This window comes from Desmodus rotundus, chromosome 3 (assembly GCF_022682495.2).
Source record: "Desmodus rotundus isolate HL8 chromosome 3, HLdesRot8A.1, whole genome shotgun sequence".
Lineage (NCBI taxonomy): Eukaryota > Metazoa > Chordata > Mammalia > Chiroptera > Phyllostomidae > Desmodus > Desmodus rotundus.
Genome location: NC_071389.1, coordinates 61,556,713 through 61,580,832, shown reverse-complemented (window position 1 = coordinate 61,580,832; position 24,120 = coordinate 61,556,713). Strand labels below are relative to the sequence as shown.

General features: G+C 39.2%; 1 protein-coding gene across 3 annotated transcripts in view; it reads right to left on the bottom strand.

Moving 5' to 3' along the window:
• DNAI3 (dynein axonemal intermediate chain 3) overlaps positions 1–24,120 on the bottom strand; it is an 80,599-nt gene that overhangs the window by 30,082 nt on the left and 26,397 nt on the right. For all 3 annotated transcript variants that reach the window (XM_053921133.2, XM_053921132.1, XM_053921134.1), the window contains exons 8-16: positions 20,962–21,078; positions 17,426–17,616; positions 16,501–16,625; positions 14,034–14,123; positions 11,910–11,996; positions 10,961–11,089; positions 7,929–8,002; positions 4,677–4,821; positions 3,305–3,392 (exon numbers count right to left, since the gene is read on the bottom strand). In XM_053921133.2, the coding sequence (XP_053777108.1) occupies positions 3,305–3,392; positions 4,677–4,821; positions 7,929–8,002; positions 10,961–11,089; positions 11,910–11,996; positions 14,034–14,123; positions 16,501–16,625; positions 17,426–17,616; positions 20,962–21,078 (1,046 nt within the window). The remainder of the gene's footprint in view (positions 1–3,304; positions 3,393–4,676; positions 4,822–7,928; positions 8,003–10,960; positions 11,090–11,909; positions 11,997–14,033; positions 14,124–16,500; positions 16,626–17,425; positions 17,617–20,961; positions 21,079–24,120) is intronic.

The window sequence follows — 24,120 nt, the reverse complement described above, 5'->3', positions numbered from 1 at the left end:
ATTCCTAAGTATTTACCCAAGGCAATTGAAAGCGTATGTCCAAACAAAGACCTGGGTATGAATGTTCATGCAAACTCTACTTCTAATAGCCTTAGGCAGAAAACAATCCAAATGTCCATCAAGAGGTGAATGGCTAAATGTCTATGGTGTATTTATACAACGAAATACTGTTTTGGAATAAAAGAGAATAAAGTATTCATACACACAACAATGTGGATGAATCCCAAAATAATCAAGCTGATTGAAAGAAGCCAGACCAGAAAGGAGTATATATTGTACAATTTACATACATTTGTAGAAAACGTAAACCGACACAGAGTGACAGAACACAGATCAGTGGGGGGCTGAGGGTGGGGGTGGGGGAGGTGCTGGAGGGATTACTAAGGGAATTCCTGTATGTTAACTTTTGGGAGTGAGGAATATGTTCATTACCGTGGTTATAGTGGTGGTTCCACAGGTTTTACTATGTCAAAACATGTAAAGTTGATGCTTTCGCATGTGCATTTCATTGTATGTCAACTACATTTCAATGAAAGTGAATAAGAAAAAAAACACCCTTTAAAACATACAATGATATCCTTACTATAAGCTGTATAAAAGCAATAAACATCCTCCTAACCATCTCTTTTAATGAGGTTAAAAAATAAGACTGGGACATTTAATGCTTTTTACAAGTTACATTAACCTCTCTTGGTCTTGGTTTCCTGAATTGTGAAATGGTAATGAAAATTCCCAGCTTGCAGGACTTTTGTGATCATTAGCATCTATTTCACTCACTGCGGTACCCTCAGGGCCTAGCACTTCATAAATATCTGTTAAGTGAATGGGAAGCATGTGCAGTATTAGCACAGTATCTGACCCTTGGCTGGAATTCAACAAATTGTAGCCAATAGTTGAATATAGAGAGGAGGGGGTGGGGGAGGAAACTCACCTTAGAGTCCCCCTAGAATGAAAAAAATCCAAAATAAATGAAGAATACACACTATTTTAATACTGCTTTGAATAGTGGATCCAATTCCCCCTCCCCCCACAGATTTTAAATGTTTCTGTAATTACATGTGTTATTTTTTTCTTCTTTTATGGCCCCTGGCTAAAGTGTATTGGTTGGGAAGGTCATTTATACTCCAAGATTAAAAACAATTCTCCTCTAGTAGTTTTGTATTTTAGTTTTTACACTTATATCTTTGAACCATCTGGGTTTTCTATTTTGACAAGAGTCTGAGTTGGGAATCTAAGTTTGTTTTCTTGGGGGCTTTATTCTTATTTGATCCAGCCTTTCCAAAGGACCCAAATCATTTAATATCAGAACAATGTTGTTACTGATTTAATATCAGCAGCAATTGCCAAGGAGAGCTTCATCCCGCAGGCCCCTCTCCTGCGTGCTCTTTGCCACGTTGGCACTTCTCTGCTGGACCTCCGTCCTTCCTTGGTGGTGCCCTGCTGTCTGTGGCTCTTTTTCCCACGTCTTGGCTTTTCTGCGCTCCCTGGCTCCACCTGCGCCTCTCTCTCACTCTCCCGGTAGGACCCTCCAACCGCGCAATGCTTCCGCTGCTGCACTGCCAGTTACTCCTCTGCGCATCCTGCTGCTGGGACCTTCTCCTCGGCCCTTGGTCTCCATCTCCGGCCTGATGGCCGCGGGGCTGTCCTTCGAGGGGCGGCTGGCATCCTCTCTGTGCTGGGCTGCAGGGGTGCCAGTGGCATCTCCTTGCACGGGTAGGCTCAGAAGCCACGGGGTTTTGAAGAAAGGGTCGTGATTTTTCTGACAGTGATTTAGAAATTCCAATCTTTGGAGGGATGAATTTTGGACCATTTCCCACTGTTCTCAGCCTTTTGTAGGAACCGGGAAACTTGGGAAGTGTCTGAGGGAAACTATGCTGCAGTATGAGAAGTTTGGGGGCAGTATGGTCCCTTTTCTCTGTACACACATTCTTCTGTTACCTTTCTAGAGCAAAACTCTGGTTGTAATCCTCTGGCTTTCTGCTTTCTAATATAATCTTCAAGTTCATGTTAAAAAGCACGTAAGTCTCAGAGTTTTCCATTATGTTGACCGTGGACGAATCTCTCTTCAAGCCGACAAGTCTTTGGGGTTGTGTAAGCAGTTCTACGGGCCCACAGAGAGCAGATGTTGCCTGGGAACCTCAAAAGGAAGTCTGTGTGTGTGTGTGTGTGTGTGTGTGTGTGTGTGTGTTTAGTCCTCCTGGGAGGACATGCATCCAATAAATCCATTGATTCAGTTATTATGATGCCTGCCTACATCAAGCCAAATATCACAAATCACCATTGGCTTATTGATTTTAGAAAGCGGCAAAGGGAGGGAAGGAGAGAGAGAGAGAAACCCTGGTTGCCTTTTGTGCCTGCCCCCCACGGACCCCAAACCCAGGCCTGAGCCCTGACGGAGAATGGAACCTGAGACCTTTCCGTTTGCAGGTTGACACTCAACCAAATAGGCCACACCAGCCAGGGCAGGAAGCCATGGTATTTGTTTTTATTTTTGTGTTTTTTAGCATGTGTTTTTCTGTTTTATACAAAACACATGCCTTCAAAACAAGTTTTATCCCAGGTGCATATTAGATATGTAATAGATTTTTCTTAGATGTCCCATCATTTAACAAAAGGTTGAAAATTTATGAATGGAAAAAAAAAGAAAAGTTTATAAATGGAAATTATTTTGATAAGGAAAATATTTGAAAAATACTTTAGTTGCTAGTGTTTCTTGTACATTTTCACTCTGCATTATTCTCAAGGATAGTCAAGCACACTTTTTTTAGCAGTTTTGAGTTTACAGGGCATCCTTCAATTGCTACAAGAAAGGTGTATGGGTTGAAATGGATTTAAAAGTTAATAATTATTCTTTACTTGGTTTTGTCATGGTGCTGTAAAAATATTAATTTTTCTGTTATATTTCGATTGAAAATTATAATTTTGTTTCTTAGTACTTCATAAATTATTTTGCTAGACTCAACAAATGTCCTATTCTACAGAATTACACATTGAGTTTGCATGTATTTATTAAGTGGGCTTCGTTAATTTTGTTTAATGTATTAAGCTTTCACAAATACCCGAATGAGCTCAACAAATGTTTGTGAAATTGGATTGAAGTGAATACTTTCCAATCTTTTTGTGTGTAAAGGCAGTTTTAATGTATCGGCTGTGGCTTTGATAGCCATTATAAAGTTCCATAATGCAGAGTTTGACTTTTTGTACTCTTTTTACAAATTACACTGTCCTAGCAAGTAACTGGAGACGTAAAAAGCTATTGACACTCAGACCATCAAATGCTTTTTTAACAGTCCCAGGCAGTTACCTTGTGTTTTGTAAAGGAGGCGCTCTTCACCCAGGCTTATCTTGGTTGGGCAGTGGTCTAAACTCGTTTCACCTTTAGAGAGTTTCAGCTTTGGGGAGAACATACAAGAAAGATGATTTCCACATATCCTTAAATTATTCTTGCTTTTACTTTCTGCCCCCAGATTGCTGTCTTCCGTCTCCCCGTCTTTCTCCCCGTCTTCCTTCCCCACCGTCCCTCAGATTTCTAGTTGCCTTTCCCTGGGGAAGCACCTACGCCGTTTCTAAAACCACGCTGCTGAAGGGGGCTCATTTCCTAATCCCAAAGTCTTATGTGTTGTATAATTTCTGAAAATGCTTCGTATTCTATTTCCTAGCACATACTTACTGGTTTTCATATAAAACAATGGCTCATTCTTCTGTTCCCTAAATCTTTCAGTTAAAGGAAGCTCCAGAAAAATGTTCTGGAAGCTTTCATGGGCCCAGCACTGCCGAATCCCCTGGGGGGACACATGTGCCCTTGAGTTCCACAAGTGGCCTGGGTCTGCACCAGAACGGAGAATGGTCCCACCGTACACTTTCCCCTCTTGGATCCCTGCCAACTTTTCTCAATCAGGAGTTTTGTCCATGTGCCATACATTTATTCTCAGGGGAGTTTGCGCTTGCTTGTTTCCTTTAAAACTATTTATAGCTCACGGAATCCTAGCCCAGGAAATTTCTTATTCTCTTTCTAATTTCTAATCTCAGTTACTTCTCTTCTGTTGGGAACAAATACAAAATAATATAATTCTAGTGATACTTATAAATCAAATTTTAAGTTTGGAGTGAGATGTTTCAAAGAGACAGAGCCGTTGATGTCAGCAGTTCACTTGTACTTTGCACACTCATCACACTACAGCCTTATCTTTCTTAAATTAAAATTGGTTTTCTTGGAGCTCTGCCATTCAAGGTAAGTACAAATAATTTCTTGTTCAATTACTTTTTGTTTTTATTTGATCATAGGTATTACAATACTCTTTTCCTACTATTGATATGCAAAATATCCAGAATTTGGGCTACAATAGAGGTAAAAGTAGCTTTTCAGGACTAACCTGGGAGTGTACCCACTTGCAAGCAAGTGATATGCAATTGATTAATTATTATGCAAACCATCTGTAAGTTGTGGCTTACTTACATGTGAACAAATATTAATTTCAAGTCACGATGATTGTGATTTTTGGCTTAATGTAGGCAGGCATCATAATAACTGAATCAATGGATTTATTGGATGCACGAGTACAAGAATTATAAAGTCCTGGGTGAATCCAAGCTGCTCTGCTTTTAGAGTGTATGTATGTATGTATGCCTGTGCATATCAATTACATAGAATACAGAATAAATCCTATGTTACTTACCTTAGAGAGGGGTTTCCAGGAGAGATCTAGATGCAAAAAAGTAGATGGGATATCACAAGGAATTTCAATAGTTTCTTCCTTCTTTTTCTCTGTTGGTTGAGGGGTTGTGGTTTTCAGTGGTCTGATATCCCAAAAACATATTGTGCTTTAAAAAAAAGGTTTACATTTTAAAAAATAAGTACAAATAAGAGGTGTAACCTCAGGACTATGATTGTTGCTGCTACACATTAGCAATGTGGTCATGGCTATATTTTAATATCTCTGAAAGTAGGATTTTTATGAAATGAATTTTTAATATTTTAGAGAATTATGCAGGTTATAGAGTTACTGAACAATTTTGCTGGTCTTGAGACTAATATTATCAAATATGAGAATTGAGTTGGGAGATTGACATAATCTTTTTTTTAACATAACAGCTTTTTGAAATATAATTCATATAACCCCCAAATTCACCCATTTAAAATGCACAATTCAATGGTTTTTAATATATTCACAGAGTTGTATAACCATTACCACATCAGTTTTAGAAGATTAAAAAAAATATTTTATTTATTTATTTTTAGAGAGAGGGGAAGGGAAGGAGAAAGAGAGGAAGAAAAACATCAGTGTGTGGTTATCTCTCATGCAACCCCTACTGGGGACCTAGCCTGCAATCCAGGCATGTGCCCTGACTGGGAGTCGAACCAGCAACCCTTTGGTTTGCAGGCCAGTGCTCAATCCACTGAGCCTCACCAGTCAGGGCAATTTTAGATTTTTATCACCTCCAAAAGAAACCCTGTACAGGTTGGCAGTCACTCCCTATTCATATATACATAGTGAAAACACCACCTATACAGATGGAGTTGGATTTAATATGCTTTTTACATAGTTGATGTCCAATAAGTGTTATTTTCCTTCTTGTTTCTTCTTCCTCACAGGCTGATTATGAAAATCAGATGATATAATGTATGTGAAAATTCTTTATGAAGTTCCACACATACGATGTTGTTTTTAGTGCAATAAACTTGGCAAAAACTTATAATGAAACTTGCACAGTACTGTAGTATAAGGGTATTTATATTATGTGCAAACACACGATGAAAACCACAAAAAGTATGCCATATTAGTTCCATAATTTCTGTTACTGAGGTTATGAGTAACCTGATTTAATAGACTTAAGATGTTATTATGATTTACATCTATATGCATTTAGATAAATGGATGGTAACTAAAGAGAAATAAAACTTGTATTCATGTATGTAAAATATTTAATTAATACTAATACTTTATTTATCTTAATAATGAACAATTAAATTAAAATTAATTGAATTAATTTGATAATATTAAAATTTAAATGAATAAATCATTAAAATTAAAAATTATTAAAAATAGCAATCATTTTTGTGTTGTAAAAACATAAATCTTTGGGAGAGTACCACAAATGATGAAATGAGATTTATTTAAGAATATAATTATAGTTGATTTAAAACTGTTTCAAAATTACATAGCTCTTCTTGAATCTCATTTATGCCATTAATTTACATTGTGAAATGGTTATGTTAAATACATAAAATTTCAGTTGAACTCCTGCATAAATCAGTCACACATTCTTAATTACAGGAACATTACTTATTCTAGTATATTATAAGACCTTTAGCATGGTTGAAGTATGAGGTTAGGACTAACAAGTTTTCCAGATAACTAAAAGTTAGCTTTTCTAAATGCATAAATGTTTTTTTATTTTAACAACTTTTCAAGGAACTATTCTTAGAATGTTTCTAAGTTCAAGGGACATCTTTATAAATAATAATCAAGGGTCTGTATGTTCAATATAGAAATGTAATATTTTTAGTCTGCTCAGTGTTTCTAAATGTTTTCCAGGGCTTCCAAAGGCAGTATAGCTTTGCCTTTGTGGTTTACAATCAACATTATACCATAAGCATTTCTCCATGACATAATAATATAATTTCAATTGATGCATAATAGTCCATATGGCCCTACAGATGCCATGTGTTGCTTTTGCCTGGGGAATAATCACCCTGTCCTCATTTATTTTTTGGCAAAAGCCTTCTAATTGTTTGGAGGGAACTGCTTCTTTCCTGTTGGATGCAGTCAAATTGAAACTGTCCCTCCAAGTGCTCTGCCATTCCTTCCCTGGCCGAAGGGGTGAGTTCATAGTGCAGCAGAAGTCAGCCAGATTCTCTAGTGACACAGGGGCGGGACTGATTCATTCATAATGAAGGGGCTGGCCCTTTATCCCTGCTACCCAAATCCCTGGGGCTCTGTCTGAGACCTGAGTTAGCTCTTCCTTTTATTCAGTAACATCATTGCTTCCTAGCTATGATATAGGATATAAGTACACATATAACTCACTATATATAGTGAACGTTACCTTCTGAGTCTTATTTCCTTTATCTATAAGTATTTTTCAGGGTTGTTGCAAGTATAAAAAAATTAACCTATTAAAGCACCTAAGAGTTTTGGCATACACTTCCAATTAATGTATTTCCAGTAAGTTTATTTTGTCCCCTTAAATTAGCCACGGCCAGTTTCTGTTGCCTGCAGTCACAGAACCTTACCCAGTGCATGCCCACAAGGGTTAGTCTTTGCTCCTCCACCCCTCCTCCAAGCCGATGTTGCTGATGACTCGCCTGCTACTCCACACACTTCTGAAGAGTCTGTGGCTTGCGGTGTCATTGCTTCTATTGGGGTCAAGGCTATTTGGAATGGTAAAATTGTGCCAGTATTTGGATGCTAAATAATACTATTATTTATATTTCCTATTTCATTATGATTTTGAATTCTATAAATTGGGAGTTGTAATTTTTAAAATAAACATTCTTCAACATAGTTACCAAATTGTTTATAAAACACTTTTTATAAACATGCAATAAAAATCTAAAACTCTTACTTTATAAAAGCTTTTCAAATTAAAAGTTATACTCTTCATAATTGTGAGACAAAATTGAATGTAAACAATGCAAACTGCAAACTTACATGAGAATTTGAAGAAGCAGAATAACTGTGGATAATGCTGTATAACAGTATCAATCATGAAATCTAGTTAATTCCTTTTACAACGTATTTTGTATCTATAAATATATTTTTTAACAAGCAACAATCCATAACATTCTTTCATTTAGTTATACAAGGTTTAAGGACCACAATAAAGGTTATTCAAGGAGCCGAGGAAGACAATGATCTTCGAAACCTCTCAGAAAAGAAGAATATGAGTATGAAAACGTATTAGGTGATGTTTAAGATAAGACGTACCAATCTGCTGAACAGGTGACAAGTTGACAGCATATCCCACTTCGATTCTCAAAGACAGAACCCATTCTGTTAATCTGTTTTTTTTTTAAAAAAAAAGCAAGAATTAAGTTCTGTGAACCTGGAACAGTAATGAATTTTTTCTCATAGTTTTTTTTAAAGGTCTTATTTTATTCTCATTTGAGAGAGAGGGTGAGGGGGAGAGAGAGAGAGAGAGAACCATCAATGCAAGAGAGAAACACCAATCAGTGGGCCTCCTGCATGCGCCCCAACCCGGGATCGAGCCCACCACGTGGGCACGTGCCCTGACTGGGAATGGACCAGCAACCCTTCAGTTCTGGGATGATGCTCCAACCAACTGAACCATGCTGGCCAGGGCTTCTCATAGCTTTTTACGTTTTTAATTTTTCTTTTTTTATTTTAATTTTTATTAAAAGGGCATAATACTATCAGAGATATTTGGGAAATACAAGGCTTTAAAATCAAATACAACTCTGCCATGTATTTTCCAGTCTTTTTTCACAGACACATTTTTATGTAGTTTTCATTAGTATGCACATAAATTTCAATCCTGAGATTATAATTTGAATAACTTACCTGTATACTCATGAATCATTCTAATGGTTTTATAATCTATAGATGATGTATCATAATTTCATTACCCATTATTATTAGAAATGTAGGCTCTTTCTGTTTTTTACTATTGTTTGTGGAGCCCAAACGGGAGCTTTTATGAGCGTGTTAAACAGGCAGAGTCCGCGAGGCTTGCTGATCAGACACCAGCAGCATGCAGTGAATGTCCAGGTGCCTACAGTTTTTGAGTAGTCAGTGGCACAGCTCCGCTAGCACTCACAGAATTCCAGGGAGGATTAGTAGTCCTTGGGGTCCTGGAAGGTCCAAAATCCCAACCAGGTAGCTCTCAAATGAGGTGTCAGGTTTTGGGGCAACCTGTGAAGGTGCCACTCTCGAATCAAAGGGAAACATGGCTTTCCCTCCTGGTAGGACTGATGAGCAGAACCCCAGAGATGGGTTCCGACAGCGAATCAACAGTGAGGTTGGAGTATGAGGTAGACCACAGGTGCCGGGAAGGCCAGTTGGCATCCCAGGGGCTCGGATCTTGGAAACCTGGCTGACACCACTGTGGCTTGATTTGCTTCAGGCTCGGCAATCTCCACTTGCATCCGGTGAACAATCTAGAAACCATGTTGCCTCTTCTTCTATGAGCTTCTCTAGTGTAGAAAGTGTGAGACCCCAGAGATGTGCTTGCATTGGAGTTTTATGTTTAGATTGTTTAAAAAAAATTATAGAGGTTTGGAAAATAGGTTTTAAAATAAAATATAATTCTACCTTGTATTTTTTCCAGTCTTTTTTTATGGATATACTTCAACATGATCTGTCAGGGTGTCCATATAATTTTCAATCTTGAGACAGGAATTGCATTATTTCTTTGTATGAATTCCCAAAATATAAATTACTGGTCAAAAGTTTGAAAATTTGGATGCCTTAAGAAGCACATTGATTAATTGTATTCTAAAAGTTTTATGTCGGAACCAACAATGTTAGAATTTCTTGGTTGCACCATCTCGTGTCTAACAAGGATACTAGTTTAAATTTTTTTTTTTTTTTTAAAGATATTGAGATTTCTTTTTTTTTTTTAAGATTTTATTTATTTATTTTTAGAGAGAGGGTAAGGGAGGGGGAAAGAAGGAAGGAAAGATCAATGTGTGGTTGCCTCTCTTGTGGCCCTCACTGGGGACCTGGCCTGCAACCCAGGCATGTGCCCTGACTGGGAATCGAACTAGTGACCCTTTGGTTCACAGCCCGTGCTCAATCCACTGAGCTATACCAGCCAGGGCAAGGATACTCGTTTAAATTTTTAACAAAAAATTTAAAAGGTCCAAATTATTGTTGCTCTATTATTAATTTCTTTGGTGTTAGAAAGGCTAAATGATTTTCATGTTTATATACTAATTGTTTTTCAGTCAGTATATGTCTTTTGTTTATTTACTGGAAATTTTGTATTTACCATATTTGGAACAAATATTTTTCTTCATCTTGTTATTTGCTCTTTATTGTTTAATTGAGAAACTTACATGTATACTTTGAATTTCTTTCAATATAAATTGGTTTAGGAAACTATCTCCATTCCAGAAATATGATATCTTATTCTGATGTGTTATAATTTTCCTATATTTGTTATTCTTATTTAAATTTATAATCACCTGGATTGATGTGGGTATGGTAGGGTTAAAATGGAGTTCCTCCCTTGCGTTGTAAATTCCATTACTATATGTTAAACTTTTATTTTTAACAGAAACTATATCTGGGCTATGTGCTTTGCATAATCCATTTGAATGCCTTAAAGGGCTAATCATCTTTCATAGCTCTCATTTTTCAGACATCCTTTTATATTTTCACTTGTTAGCTCTTCAAAGTACATAGTAGACCTTTACTGCCATTGAGTGAGACATCTGGGGATCTTACCAGTTTCCAAGCTCACAAAAATGACTTTGTGAGTCAAGGAGAGAAGGGCAGAGCAAACTGCAGCACAGGGGCCGGGCCGTCAGCTGGGCTCACTCACTGCACAGCTAGTTTCTGCCCCCCAGCTTCAGGGCACGCAGTTCAAGACTGCCTGGGCAAAGTGACATCTTCCTGTGTCACAGATCTTCAGAACTGCCTGCTCCAAATAGCTGAGATTACAAATTTAAATCTGCCAGGGCTAAGGCTGTAAAATATTTACCCTCTACTTTTTACATATCCAACCCTCACCTTCTCCACTATTGTATTATATCAGCATTGACACCAACTGCATTTCTTAGTGCTTTTTAAACCGTGGTAGTTGAAGCATTGGCCCTACTCTCATCTCCAAGTCAGATGTGGGTCTGGTAACAGTGACACCACTGTTTGGTGCCTAGTTCCTGGCTGTTTCACAATTTAAATGTACATGGATATTGACTTGAAACAGCCTCTTTGAACAAAATCTTCCAAATATTTTCAATCCAGCAGAAGAAAACTACGAAGCCATTGAGACTCACCTCAAATGTGTCAGGCAGCCAATGTATGTCTGTAATTACTTTCTTATGTCCATTTTCTATTGAGGAGACGGCACAGTGTCTGATATACATTTCTTCTTTATTCATGTCTGGTTCAAGGAGAAATATGGGCTGGAAAATTGTTAAAAGAAAGTTATGTTCTAACTTCAGAGAGCTGATGAATGAACTCATACTTGTCTCATCATACCAATTAAAATTAATAACTTGGAGAAATGCCAGTTCACAGAAAAACAGAAATTAGTGTGTCTATGTGTCATATATTTAGGCAATAAGATTATGTACTTTGCCCCTTCAAAAGTTGTTGACCCACCCCCTCCCTAAGGAATCAGTGAGATCCCATCTCTGAAGGAGTTTTCCCGTCTGTGCACAGACGGCTGCAGCCCTTTGTTTCTTGGTGAGAGACCAGTTGCCATTCAGGTTGAAGCGCTGGGGTGGAGCGGAGCAAATGGTGGGTGAGTACTGAGCTGGGAGTTCGGGGAGCTTTCCCTAACCCTCCTGGCAGAATCCACAGCTTCACGAAATCCTAGTATATTATTACCCCCTTCATTTTACACAGGAGAAAATTAATGTTTGCTGAGGTGAGGGAAATGTCCAGGCTGATAGGACTGTGACCCAGAGCCTGGGTACACGGCCCTTCAGTCCAGTGCTCCTCCAAGTACTTCACGTTAGGAAACTCACTCGGCCCCGTTGTTTTGTTTAATGACAATACCAACAAAAGTGAATTTAGCAGCCTGAGACAGCTGGTGCCACCTGTTTTGCAGTGTTTTTAATCAAGGGCCTACAAAGAAGTGATTTCGAAGTGTCCTAAGCAGATGTGAAGGTTTGGGAAATAGCACTTTTTTTCCTATTGAGTCTTTGTTTAACTTGACAACTCTGATAAACTCATGGATGGAAAAAAGGGTGAAAGAGAAAAAAATTAGAAAAAGCTAACCTTGAGTGTGGGTTTTTTACTTCTACTACCGCCCGTCTTAATGTTTTCTATGCGATCAGCATGTGCAGTAATATCCCACAAGACAATCTGAAACAGAAATAAATGTTATTACATGTTTTCAGGATTAAAGATTGAAAGAATCTATTCTTGTTGGTATGCACTCAGATCAATCAATCACCTTGGGGGGATAATCAAATTCGGCCTCCATCTTAGGTAAGTCAGCAATTTTTAAAGCTCACATTGGGTTGGCCAATTTTTTTTTTTCTATAAGATGGCTCTAGTAGCATTTAGGTGTCTTTAACTTCATTTGAAATAATCTTGCTAGATTGTATTGTGACAGCGGTCATATCAGTGTGCATAAAAAAAGCTTATCAAAATTGGTGAATTTTTGTGTAGCCATTTTAATATTGAAGAAGGAAGAAAAGATGCAACATTTTTGGCATATTATGCTTTATTATTTCAAGAAAGTGAAAAAGCAACTGAAACACAGAAAAAGATTTGTGCAGTGTATGGGGAAGGTGCTGTGACTGATTGAATGTGTCAAAGTGGTTTGCGAAATTTTGTGCTGGAGATTTCTCGCTGGATGATGGCTTCACCATCGGGTAGACCAGTTGGAGCTGACAGCAATCAAATCAAGACGTTAACTGAGAATAATCAACGTTATAACAGGCAGGAGATAGCTGACATACTCAAAATATCCAAATCAGTACAGTTATTGGCGAAAATGAAAATTAGGACTTTTATTTTACAGAAAAAAACATACGGACTTTTTGGCCAACCCAATGTAAAAATAAATGCTTTCTTCTATATAAAAGTATTTTCAACACTTTGATTTTAGTGCTTGTGTTAAAAGTGCCAGCCATTTTTAAAATCCAAGGTAAACAGCATGCAACTCCCCCTGCTTTGGGAAGAGTTCACTCTCTGTTGGGGGGAATGCGCTATGATTGTGGGGACAATCGTTTTAGACCCAGGAGCAAAGGGCCTGTCCTCCAGAATGAAATACAAACACTCAATTGTCCAAAAAGTCTAAGAAATGATTATTTCTATTTAATTGGATGTTACGGCCAACTCCAGATTTGCACAGTCATGGTCATTTTTTGAAAATCAGAATGAAGTATAATATGCGACACTAATTAGATTAATTTTTAATGATTAAATTCATTTCAGCACACTAAAACATTAACAACATGTCAGGATTACAGAACTGTGAGTGCTTTTATTTTCATCATTTGCTTTTCTAAAATATTTTAAAACACAGTTGGACAACCTCCATAATGAGTGAAAAAGGCATTTCAGGGTTTGCTGGGCTTGGACATGGTCCCTGGGTCCTCGCGACGACTGCCAGCTGTTGTTGGACAAAGCCCAGGGAGAAAGTTTGCTTTCATGGATGCATTTGGTTTTGGGTAAATGGGCGTGGATGCTGCACACGTTTGCATTTCAACCACCGGAAGTTTTCCCAGCCACACCAGGAAAGACCATATACCCTGTAATGGTCAGATTCCCTGGATCACAGTGCATTTAAACTTTGATTATAAAATAGCTTTAAGATTTGTGTTTTCCTTTATTAGAGAAACAGGCAATTTAGGATAGGATCTAAATTTTATGTAAATTAGACAACAAAGGGAAAACATGGTATCAAATTATACATACAAATTCAATAATATATGTATGTTTTCCAGTGAATTTCTGTTTAAATTTCATATCACCTGCTCTTTCCTACCTCTAGGAAAATTTCAAAAGAGGCCTCCTGACTAAGAGGTATTAATGCTTGTGGTTTTTGTTGTTCCATGAAATCTGGTCCAATGTGTGATTTTATCTCAGCAATACAAATAGATATGACCTGGTTTTGTTCCAGTTACCATGACTGGGTCACCCTGTGAATGCCTCCAGACTAGACACCACATTTAATACATATTTATTTATTTACTTACAGCAGGCAGATTTTTTAAAAATTTTTTTTTTTTACATTCCCATTCCCCAACCTCCTAACACATCTTTATTCCCCAGTTGCTGGCATGCCTTCTTTCTGCTCAATTGGCTCCTTAAGTTCAAAAACCTACCAATCAAAATGTATTACAGAATGTTGTATACATTAATAAATAGCTGGAAAAAATCCGTGCGTACCTGCCCATTTATGCAGCCTCCAGCAATAATATTAGGGTTACTTGGACAGAACTTGAAGCAGAAAATGTCTTCTGGGCTCTCCAGCATTAACTAAAGGAAACCCCCAAAATTCAAGAGAGTGAGAAAACCTAAGATCATGGCTAGAAAATAATGTTGAGACAGTTAAAAGTCTAATTTTATAGCTATCTATAAGAAACATGCACAGAGAGTCCATTCCCAGAATTCTACCTCTGAATGAAGAGTTGCTTTTGTTGAATTTTACTGTGGACATTAGCCATACATATGGGAGCAGGTATATTTTCAAGGGGACCAGGTCTACCCTCACCCATGCTCCATGGGTCATTGTTGGGTCATCTTACAATTTTTCATAAACAAAAAGACTATGAAATCAATGTTTTTCAAAAGTGTGGAAAGTAAGCTCTGGGAAGGCAGGGTACTTGTCTGCTTTGTTCCGTGCTGCGTACCCAGCCTGGCACATGGGGCACACAAAAATAAAACATGTTGTGTGAGAGAAGGTGGAGGTGTTGCCAGTGATAATAGTTCACATTTACAAATAACACAGAACTCAGAAGGTGAACACACTCAAGTGCCTGTAGGGTAGGGAGGAAGCTCTGCAAGGAATACGCCAGTGTGAGGGAATAGGTATGTTAACCGTGGGTAGCATCAGCACTGTTGGGTTACCAGCAAGCAAACCATGTGTGTGGTTACTGTTCTTCTATTAACATAACTACCAAAAACAGAGGCCCCAAGGCCATTGGTTTGCCATCACTGAGCTAAAGATTGTCAACTGGAAGTGGGTTAATTATCTTGGTTAATTTGGTATCCCGTGGATTCTAGAGAAACTCTACTTTTGAAAATAAAATCTTTTAATACTTTCCTAGAGTTTTGATAAGAACAAAGACAAAATAAATCATTTACATTATTTCTTTAAGAAATTATTTATTTGTCTTTTTAAAGCTATTCTTCAAAATAGAAGAAAGGAGAGACTTTCCTCTTGCTATTTGCCTGGAAGGTCAGGCAGACTTCCAGGTCACATGGTGGTGAGTGGATCTACTCTACTAGCAAATGATAGAAAAACCCGGCAAGAGAATGGCACCATTTCTGAGCTAAGTAGGCTGATAAGAAATAACTAGAGAGCTGCCTTTTTGCTTTCTGAGTCTAATAATTAAAGTATCTAAATTTAAAAAAAATTTTGTTGTTCTTCAATTACAGTTGTATGCCTTTTCTCCCCATCCCTCCACCCCACCCTAGCCGAACCCCCCTCGTTCTCCCACCTCCACCCTCCACCTTGATTTTGTCCATGTGTCGTTTATAGTAGTTCCTGTAATCCCCTCTCCCCACTGTCCCCTCCCCACTCCCCCCTGGCTATTGTTAGATTGTTCTTAACTTCAATGTTAAGTATCTAAACTTTATTACAGAAAAACTGACTTAATTCAAATGAATTAAGGAAGAAGGAATAAGGCAGGGCTAGGGTTTATTAGGGAAAGCTGTAACTACACAATATTTTATAGAAACAAATTATTACTGTGCTTAAGTACATTGAAAAAACCCCATCTAATCCTATAAGGTGCCCTGCCCCTAAGCAGAACTGTTTTCGAGCAGATATTGGAGATAGAACCATATGGGGCAAACTCAGCCTTCAGCCTTGTTTTATTTGGATTGCTTGTGTTTTGGTTTGGATTTAGAATAGCTATTTAAAAATTTGGAGATTTCACACAAAATACCCAGTTACTGGATGCTCTTGATAAGTGGGACCACCTGGCAATAAGAGAGCTGAAGAGCAGCTGTCCCCACAGACTGGCTATGTCCCACGGCCCCCATTGCTCTCCCACACACTCATCTTTACTCACTATCAGCACCTACTGGCGATCCTGGGAATTGAGGAAATTCATGTGAAACTAAAATCTACTTGTGTTTGAACAATTAGTATTTATTTATTTAGTTAGTTTTAAAGATTTTATTTATTTGTTTTTAGAGAGGGTAAAGGAGAGAGGGAGAGAAACATCAGTATGTGGTTGCCTCTTGAGCACCCCATACTGGGGGCCTGGCCTGCAACCCAGGCATGTGCCCTGACTGGGAATCAAACCTGCGACCCTTTGTTTTGCAGGCTCGCGCTCAATCCACTGAGCCACACCAGCCAGAGTGAACAATTAGTATTTAAATAAAGCCCATAAAATAGATTGCTCTTGAAAATCGATTGACCATTCCTCTTACAATCTTTTTTTGAAAAAATAAAAACACCATGATTTGTTTAACAAACCTGTTCAGTAAATTAAGTGTAAACTTTTGTTTTGTTCAAACTGATCACAAATTCTGAATTGAATAAAGCCTGATTTTATAAGGGTTTACGCTGTAAACTTTACAACATTAAGAGCTGTAAGTCACTTTGTGATTGCAACTGCTAAAAGAGACACGTGAAAGTAACATTTGGAATTTTTAGACTGTGGGGACGCTGCCCCCTTATTACCTGAGGATGTATGGGGTCAGAGAAGCTCCAGAAAAGAATCAGTGATGGCTGCAGCAATAATTTGCCAGAAAAGTGAACTCTCTCTTCGAAGGAGAGCCGCACGGCCACCGACACAGCTATCAGCCCTGATGGAAACACAGTGAGAATGAAGACCTGCAGCAACTGCGCATGGCGAAGAGTGTGTAGGTTCTGCGCTTCTGCGTGGTCACTGTTCGTTTCCCTCTGCGTGAAACTTGAGTGAAAATACTCCACAGGAGACCAGGAGCGTCTTAGAGCTCCACTGTTTATCGTGGTTGCCAGCTGCTATGTGTTGCTTATTTAGCAGCTGAAATGTGACCACTCCAAATTGAGATATACTGATAGTACAAAATAAACATCAGATTTGAGTATTTAGTATAAAAAATTGTGTGTGTGTGTGTGTGTGTATGTGTGTGAGGAAATGGCCAATGTGGGAGAGGGAAAGAGGAAGAAAGAGGAGGGCAAGGACTTCCCTCTCGCTCTGAAGTCCCACCTTCACACATCCCTGCCTCCCTTGGCTGCTGAGAGCTCTAAAGCAGGTGCAGCTCCTATCTGGTCCAGTGACCAGCGAGGCAAGTGTCGGGGGAATAAAGTTAGCTTTCAGCACCCAAGAGGCTTGAGTCAAATCCAGATTCAGCATTGCACCAGCTGGGGACCTGAGCCAACCACTTCCCTGAGTTGAACTCTGTCCTATTCTTGTAAAGTAGAGGTCACAGTGGGTACCCCAGAGTTGCTTGGAAGACACAGGACTGAGAGAAGGTGCGGAAAGAAAGTGCTTAGCAAGTGCCTGGCACTCAGCAAATGGGAGCTGTTTTACTGAAATGGAGCTGATTTTCAATTTTACACATAAAAGCAACAGACCATTGCAACGTCATCCCAAAGGGAACTGCAGTCTTTTCCATCTCACCGTAGATCTCTGGATGCCACGAGACACAGGTGACCATTTTCTCCGTTAGGTTATGAAGGTCAGTAAAGGACTGGTACTCCTTCAGGTGGGTATCAGTCTTGTCCCCAAAGGTGCCTTCCTCTTCTGCCAGGCATTTCCAGTCATCAATAAATGTGTTTGTGATTTCATTTTGTTGCAGGGCTATTTCAACACTATTTTGTAAAAAAAAGCAAAGCAATGAAGACATTGGATTTCAGTACTCAATAATATGCTTTCACTAGCTCTTCCTGCTTCATTTGTACCAAAAAAATATTCTTAATTATATTTGGTAACTAAGGGTTAACCCCATGTGAAATAAATGACGTAAGGACGTAAGAGAAAAACATTCACGGCAGTGTGCTGCTACTCAGAACTTCTAAGAACTTGCTGTTCAGCTTCCAGGATGTGGTTAGCAGACAGCCTCTAGCACCTTCACTGCCTCGGTTGGCTCCGAGGTCGAAGAGCACCGCAGCTGTAAGGACACCAGGGCCCTGTGGCTCGGCCCCCGCCCCCGCCCCCGCCCCTGCACCCCCCCTCCGCAGTGGTCCCTCTGCAGCTCCCTGCTGGGCTGGCTGAGACTGTCTGAGGCGCTCCCCACCGGATCCTCCTTCCCTTGCTTTCTTTTTCACAGTGTACCCCCCAGTAAGCCTCCACCTTGAATAAGAGGTCTTATTTGCCTCCTAAAAATCCCAAACTGACAAAAAAGGTAATTTTCTTAGCTATATATTCAGTACCAAGTGATCATGTGTACTAATTATTGTATTAACATATAATTAGAGTTATGTGTGGGTGTGTATATAATTCAGAACAACAAATTAGAGATTCTTAAGGGGAAATTTGGAGTTTAGAAGTGTGTGTGTGTGTGTGTGTGTGTGTGTGTGTGTATAGTGGTAGTGGTTTTAGTTGTCAACGCCTGGGAGGACCTCAGGTGTTTAATCCCATTACTAAACCTCCTGCAACGTGGGAGACAGTCCCTAAAATGGAGAAGTATCCTGCTAGAAATACTGCGTGTGCTTCTTGAAGAAACAATCTCAGTGCGAGGCTCATCTCCTAATAGTCTAAGGTCCCCGGCTTGACAGGCTCTGTCCTACAAGCTACACTAAGTTACTGTACGTTTCTTGTCCCCTCATTGCGTAGGTTCAAAAGCGGCACTCACTCCCAAGGCCTTCAGGAGCTTCCCCACAAGAAGAAGGCCCCCCAAGGTTTTACCCTAACGATTTAAAGTCCAAATAGTGTGCTGTTGTAAAAGGCACTGTAAGCTGAAAGAGTGGTTCTGAATTAGGAATTTTCTAAAATAAGAAAAAACCCATTTTATTTAGACAATCATACATAAACACCAAATGTCATAATATATATGCCTCAAAATTAAGCAAGGGCACTATTTAATACCTCTGTCACTAAACATTAACACTACCATTCACTGCTTAATTGAGTACTCTGGGGTACGTTCTTCTTGCCCTTTACCTTGCCAGTGAGAGCATTTCCAGGACCAGCAGAGTTGGCACTACTGGGAGCTGTCAGAAATGCAGAGTCACAGTTGTCACCCCGGACTACTGAGGCGGAGCCTGGTTTTTAACCAGATGTGCAGGGGGTGCGTACGCACATGAAAATTTGAATAACTATGGGTAGGGTAGGTTGGCACCCTGAAGCTTCAAGGTTTAAACTAGTCTCAAGTAGAAGTGTTTGTTAACATTTTCAAAATCTTATTTCTTTCTGTTTCAGCCAGAATGAGAATGGAATTCCCAGGGAGAAGTTAGAGAGAGGGCCTTTGCTCTGGTTTCCTGATTCTTCCCTGTCAGGCTGAATGGGGAAGAATCTACAGGGCAGACGTGAAGACGGTGTGTTTCTCTGGTTTCCTGTTTCTTGATTCCCGGGCGCTCTGCTACCTGGTTCCCTGTTTCTTGATTCCCGGGCGCTCTGCTACCTGGTTCCCGAGGGTGATGGATTGCAGGCTGGCAATCTGTTGTCTGAGCTAAAGTCCATGAGTATCTTTTTTTTTTTTTAACCTCCAAATAAAAGTTTCTTAGTTGCTTTGAGAATCTCCTGGAAGTCTCTCTCCTCTAACATAATTTTCTTCTTTTGCAAGTCAGGCTTCCCTTAGGTTCACTCTGGATAAAACTCTGGTTCACTTCTGGATAAAAGTGTTCTATGAAAAAGAACACTTTTATGAAAGAGCTCCTTTCCAGAATAAAACTAGGCTTGTATTAATTAAATTTTTTTTTAAAAAAAATAAGCCTTAAACAGTTCTATAGTGGGAAGAATGGCAGTGTATAATAAACATGGGTTTCTTATTTATTCTCGGCCAGTGCTATTTTAATTCATGTGCCCATTTCCTCTCTCTTCTTATAGTTCTGGCTTCTTCTTCCCACATCTCAGGGAAGGAATTATACTCTTCTCTTTGCAAACACAGCAATTGAAAGGGAAGAACAAAACTCCAGACTAAAGATAATACACAATGTGGATAATTGAGAAATGACTACAGGACATTTATTTCCTTGAAATAAGTTATACAGAAACAGATTTCTCATTTTTAATGTTCTTACTAGGAAAAATTTAAATACTTTATTTTGATAAAGGGAGAAAGAAACCTTAGGTTTTCTTGTTTCTTTCTTTTTGTCCACATAGCACGCTTCCCATGAGTGGCAAATAATTAATCCACTCTTTGCATCATTGATGAATTTTTGAACTAGGTTCTCCCTAGGCATGGATAATTTTCATGACATTTAATACAGCTGAAAGAACTAATGATGTTTTCTTCAAAGTAAAAAAGCTTAACTTGGGCCATCTCTGAACTTGACCACCAAATATTTAATTATGGAAAGAAATGGAAACCAGCCTATTGGGTGCAACTGGCAAACCTTTCTGTCATTGGTTCTACTTCCCGGAACTCTGGTATCGACTTGATGAAAACTTGTCAAGCTCTCTCTCTGGTCTAGAAGCCATCAGGCTCTGCCCAGGGTCCCAGTACCACTGCAGAGGCATTTTGAAGACACCTCTCAGCGTCAGTAAGGGTGGTGGCAACACAGGAATTAGAGATATGGACGAGGTCATCCAAGAAGCACCTCTGAATTGAATCCAGGTTCTTATTTACAAAGATATTTTTCTAAGTTCCTGACATCATCATCATCCACAGCATCCTCATCTTTGTAATCCTACAAAATTCAATGAAGGTAAGAAAGGGAGGGCAGAGTGGAGAAAAAAACTTAAAATGAAAGAAACCATGGTAAGTAAATGTTAATATGCTGTTAGGAAAACATCCTCACATGTTCAACTGTATACTTCTTCCAGGTTTACACTGTTTGGCGTGGCGCTGGCTTGGGAGGTTTAAGATGCTGCCTAGCAGTAGGGGGGAGGAAAGACTGAGGATCTGTAGACGGTGTCATATGCTTATGCACATCTGGTGACCGGCTTCGTACTTGTCTAGATACCATGTCTGGAACTGTTTTTAAAGACTATTATTATTAACTAAAAATACACATTTTGTGTTTTATTTTCAAAATTTAAAACACAGTTTTTACCTTATACTCATGTTGTTAAGAAAATCAGCTAACGGCTTAGATTGTCTGAGTATTTCTTTTTCCTCTTCTAAAAATTCTCTTGGATAATATTGCGTAGTAGCGTTTTTGGGATATGCCCTAATATATTGAAAGAAAATTAAATAACAAACATTAGATCAAAGAAAAGCAAATATAGTCATGACAGGTCAAAGATTTATCTCTGTGACAGTATTAGGATATTATTTTATATTTAAATTTTATACACTGAATTTTTTCTTTATCCTAGACAATTGATATTGACTGCCATTCAAACTATATGCATATTTCTCTCAAACATAATCAATAAGCTCTCATTTAAAAAATTATTTAAATATCATTCTAAACTTACAGGAAAGTTATATAAGAAGGGTATAAGGGATTCCCACATGCCCTTCACTCCCATTCATCAATTATTGACAAGTCACCACATTTCTTTATCATTTTCTTTCTCTTCATTTCATTAAATCAATGTTTCTTAATTGGTGCAATCCTGTCCCGCCCTCACACCCTGGGAACATTCGGCAATGTCTGGACACATTTTTGGTTGTCACAGCTGGGAAGTGCCACGGACGCCTAGTGACTGGAGCCCAGGGATGCTGTTAGCCATCCCCCAACACTCAAGGCCACGCCCCTCCCCCAGCAGATAATTATGCAGCCCAAAACATCAGCAGTGTTGAGGTTGAGAAACTCTGCTCTAAATGGACAACACTAGGGACAATTTACATTTGGACAGCAATGGCAGCATAGTCTCTGGAGAAACACTTATTCCAATAAGGCCGACTGCTCGCAGAGCTCACCTTCACCCTGGGACATAGCACGTGGCATTGAACCCCTGGGCTTCATCAGTCTCACCTGCCAGGCTGGGGAAGCTCCTTGATCTCAGGGTGTGGGGCTACAGAGAGGTCATATGACACGGTCCTTAAGAGTGTGCACTCTGACGGGCTGCCTGGCTTTGAAGCCCGATTCTATCACTTACTAGCTGTGTGACCCTGAGCTAATTGTTTAACCTCTCTGTGCCTCTTTTCTCACCTCTAAATAAAATTCTTCAAGTACCTTGTTCATAGGTAGGGTTATTGTAAGAATTGAATGTGTTAATACATACAAAGCTTTTAAAACAGTGCTAGTGCATTTTAAGTGCTGAATAAACTACTAGGTTGTATTTAATCTGTATTTTTAAAGCAAATGTCAGTAAAATGTCTCTGAGAGGTAAATACATTAAATGAGAGTAATCAAACAGAGGGATAAAAAGAGGTTTACTTATACTGAATACAATAATTCATCCTATTTTCCTGCCTCGATCAGTATCCATAGCAGAGACAGAGTGATGGAAAGAAAGAATGTCAGTATTGGAACTGAAGAGACGTGGGTTCAAATCTTAGCTCACTTCATCTTTTAATTTCTATCTCACAGGATTAAGAAATTATATAGTACCTGGTGGTTTCTTCAAAGTGGCAACACGGCTAAGGGTCACTCTTATTTTTTTTAATGTGATTTGTGTTGTTGTTATTCAGCAAATCTGTTCATTATTGATTCAAATTTAAATTGCTCCAGATATTGAGTTTTCATTTTTAACCTCTCTGCCTCCGTTTCATTATTTGTAAAATGCGGATAGTGCCTGCCTCAAAGGGCAGTTGTGAAGACTAGTTGAGTTGATGTATGAATAGTGCTCACAAGAATGCCTATTATGCGGTAAGAGCGCTGTAAACATCTGCTTTCATTGTTATTATTCTTCAAACTTCATCTTTGATTTCTTTTTACTTCTTTCATCACAATCACATATCCTATCTTCTCCTCCGCAGACCAGCTGATTTCCTAGTCTTAGTAAGTGGTACCAGCATTCTCTCACCTAGATTTGAACCATTGAGTTCTTTTGATTCTGTTTTTTTTTCACTTTGTAGGTCAAGACAATTTCTCATCTGTTCACTCCAGCTGTATAGAAACAACCGCCCATTACTATCAGTCAACACCCACTGAGAGCCCATGAAGGCCCCCACTGTCGGAAGTTCCCTGTCCTCTTCTGAGCCTACCTCCTGAGTCTGCCCTGTGTGACTCATTCTTGTCACTCTTCTGTACCCTGGCAGGAGCAGAAAAGAATTCTCTCGTTGTCTTGACTAAGAAGTTTCTTTCAGAATCTAAGATTTGTTGGCCCTAATGTACCATCTCTCTCCTTCTAGTCTCACCCTCGCTTCTTGGTGTTAATGAATCTCTGACGTTCTAATTCTCTGCTGAGACTTAACTATCGGTCCTTGTCTTTCTCTTCAGCAGTTTGGTTCTGGCCTGTGTGTTCATCCACCTCCTTGGTTTCCAACCCGTTTCTTATCCCGCCCCCTGGATCCTATGTCTGTGTGCTTTGACTTTAGCTCTGCACTATGCTCACTTCGTGCAGGTCTGAAAAGCTAGTTTTTTACTATACTCCACATGCGGGGCCCGATTCTCCTGGCCACAGTCTCTCTTGCTGATATTTCAGGGCTCTTCTTTTCTTGTTTTTTATAAGTATATATTACTCTTTTAAAAAATATTTTTAATTTATTATTTATTTTTAGAGAGAGGGCGAGGGAGAGAGAAAGAGAGGGAGAGAATCATCGATGTATGAAAGATGCATCCATTGGTTGCCTCTCACACATCCCCAGCTGGGGACCTGGCCTGCAACCCAGGCATGCGTCCTGACTTGGAATTGAACTGGTGATCCTTGGTTCCCAGGCCAGAGCTCAGTCCACTCAGCCACACCAGCCAGGGCTCATGGCTCTTCTCTTAACATTGAACTCAAGCCAGTCATCCACTCTGACATTCTTCCTTAACTTGATTTCTCTGCTTCTTCTTTCCTTTAACATTCCTTTATTCCCCTCATTTAGTAAATCTGTGCCAAGAACTGTCCTAGAAGTTGGGGATATAGATATGAACAAAATAGACCAAGTTCCGGTCACACGAGCTTAAATTCTAAGTGGTAAGGTGGGACACAGGTGAGAAGAGAGAGACAAGTGATAATAGCGCCATGAAGAAAAAATACAGTAAGGGGACAGATAGAAATGGGGGTTGTTGCTTTCATAAAGGAAAGAGGAATTCCTCTTTCAAGGAGAGATCTGAGTGAAGGAGGAAATGAACCCTAAGGATGGGAGAACAGCATCCTATGTAGAGGAACTG